At 58.6% G+C, this 782-nt stretch overlaps 1 protein-coding gene across 1 annotated transcript in view; it reads left to right on the plus strand.

Annotated features, from left to right (window-relative positions):
• MYO15A (myosin XVA) overlaps nucleotides 1–782 on the plus strand; it is a 67,997-nt gene that overhangs the window by 53,254 nt on the left and 13,961 nt on the right. The window contains exon 56 of the mRNA XM_019512574.1: nucleotides 348–478. Within this exon, the coding sequence (XP_019368119.1) occupies nucleotides 348–478 (131 nt within the window). The remainder of the gene's footprint in view (nucleotides 1–347; nucleotides 479–782) is intronic.

The following is a 782-nucleotide window of genomic DNA, read 5'->3' on the forward strand; positions in this document are numbered from 1 at the left end:
CCCTCCGTGTCACAGACCCATTCTCCTCCCCTGCTCTTTCCTTCCTCTCTGTCTGTACTCTTCCCTCCTCTTCTCTCTCCTTTCCCCTTCTCTCCCATCAGCTTCTCGTAACCCTTGCTGGGGTCGTTTGACCCCAGTAATCTTTCTTGCCATGGCAGGGGGTCGGACTCGATGATCTGCTCAGGTCCCTTCCGACCCGACCAACTGTGAAACTATGAAACGCCTCCATTCTTTCCCTCTCCTTCGCTTGCCAGCCAGCACCGACTGGGGGCAGTGTGGAGGGGCTTAATGCCCCAAGCCTGACAGGTCTCGGGGCTCCCTGCTCTGAGCAATCCTCTCCTCAACAGGGACAGCTCGCAGAAGGGCTGGAGGCTGCTCTACATCCTCACTGCCTACTACAAGTGCTCCGAGGTCTTCAAGCCGCACCTGCTGTCCTTCCTGCAGGAGGTCTGCAGCAGCCCCGGTCTGCACTTCCAAGGTATGACACGTAACCCCACCTGCGTGCTTCCCTAGGCCGTGGGCCCAGCTCAAGACCAGTACTAGAGGGACTGGCCTGCTGGATGGGGCACTGGCTGGGACATGGGAGACAAGGGGTCAGTTCTTGGCTCTGCCACAGATTCCCTAGGTGGCCCTGGGCAAGTTACTTGATCTTGGGTCCCTGTCAGTCCAGTGGGACAGCACCAAAGCAACAGCTGTGGGGATGCATCCACTGAAGTGTGGGAAAGGGTGATGGGCTCCATGCAGTCACCTAGGTCAGTGGTCTGCAGAGTGGGGTGCACACA

This window comes from Gavialis gangeticus, unplaced genomic scaffold (assembly GCF_001723915.1).
Source record: "Gavialis gangeticus isolate Ggan-Ray unplaced genomic scaffold, GavGan_comp1, whole genome shotgun sequence".
NCBI lineage: Eukaryota > Metazoa > Chordata > Crocodylia > Gavialidae > Gavialis > Gavialis gangeticus.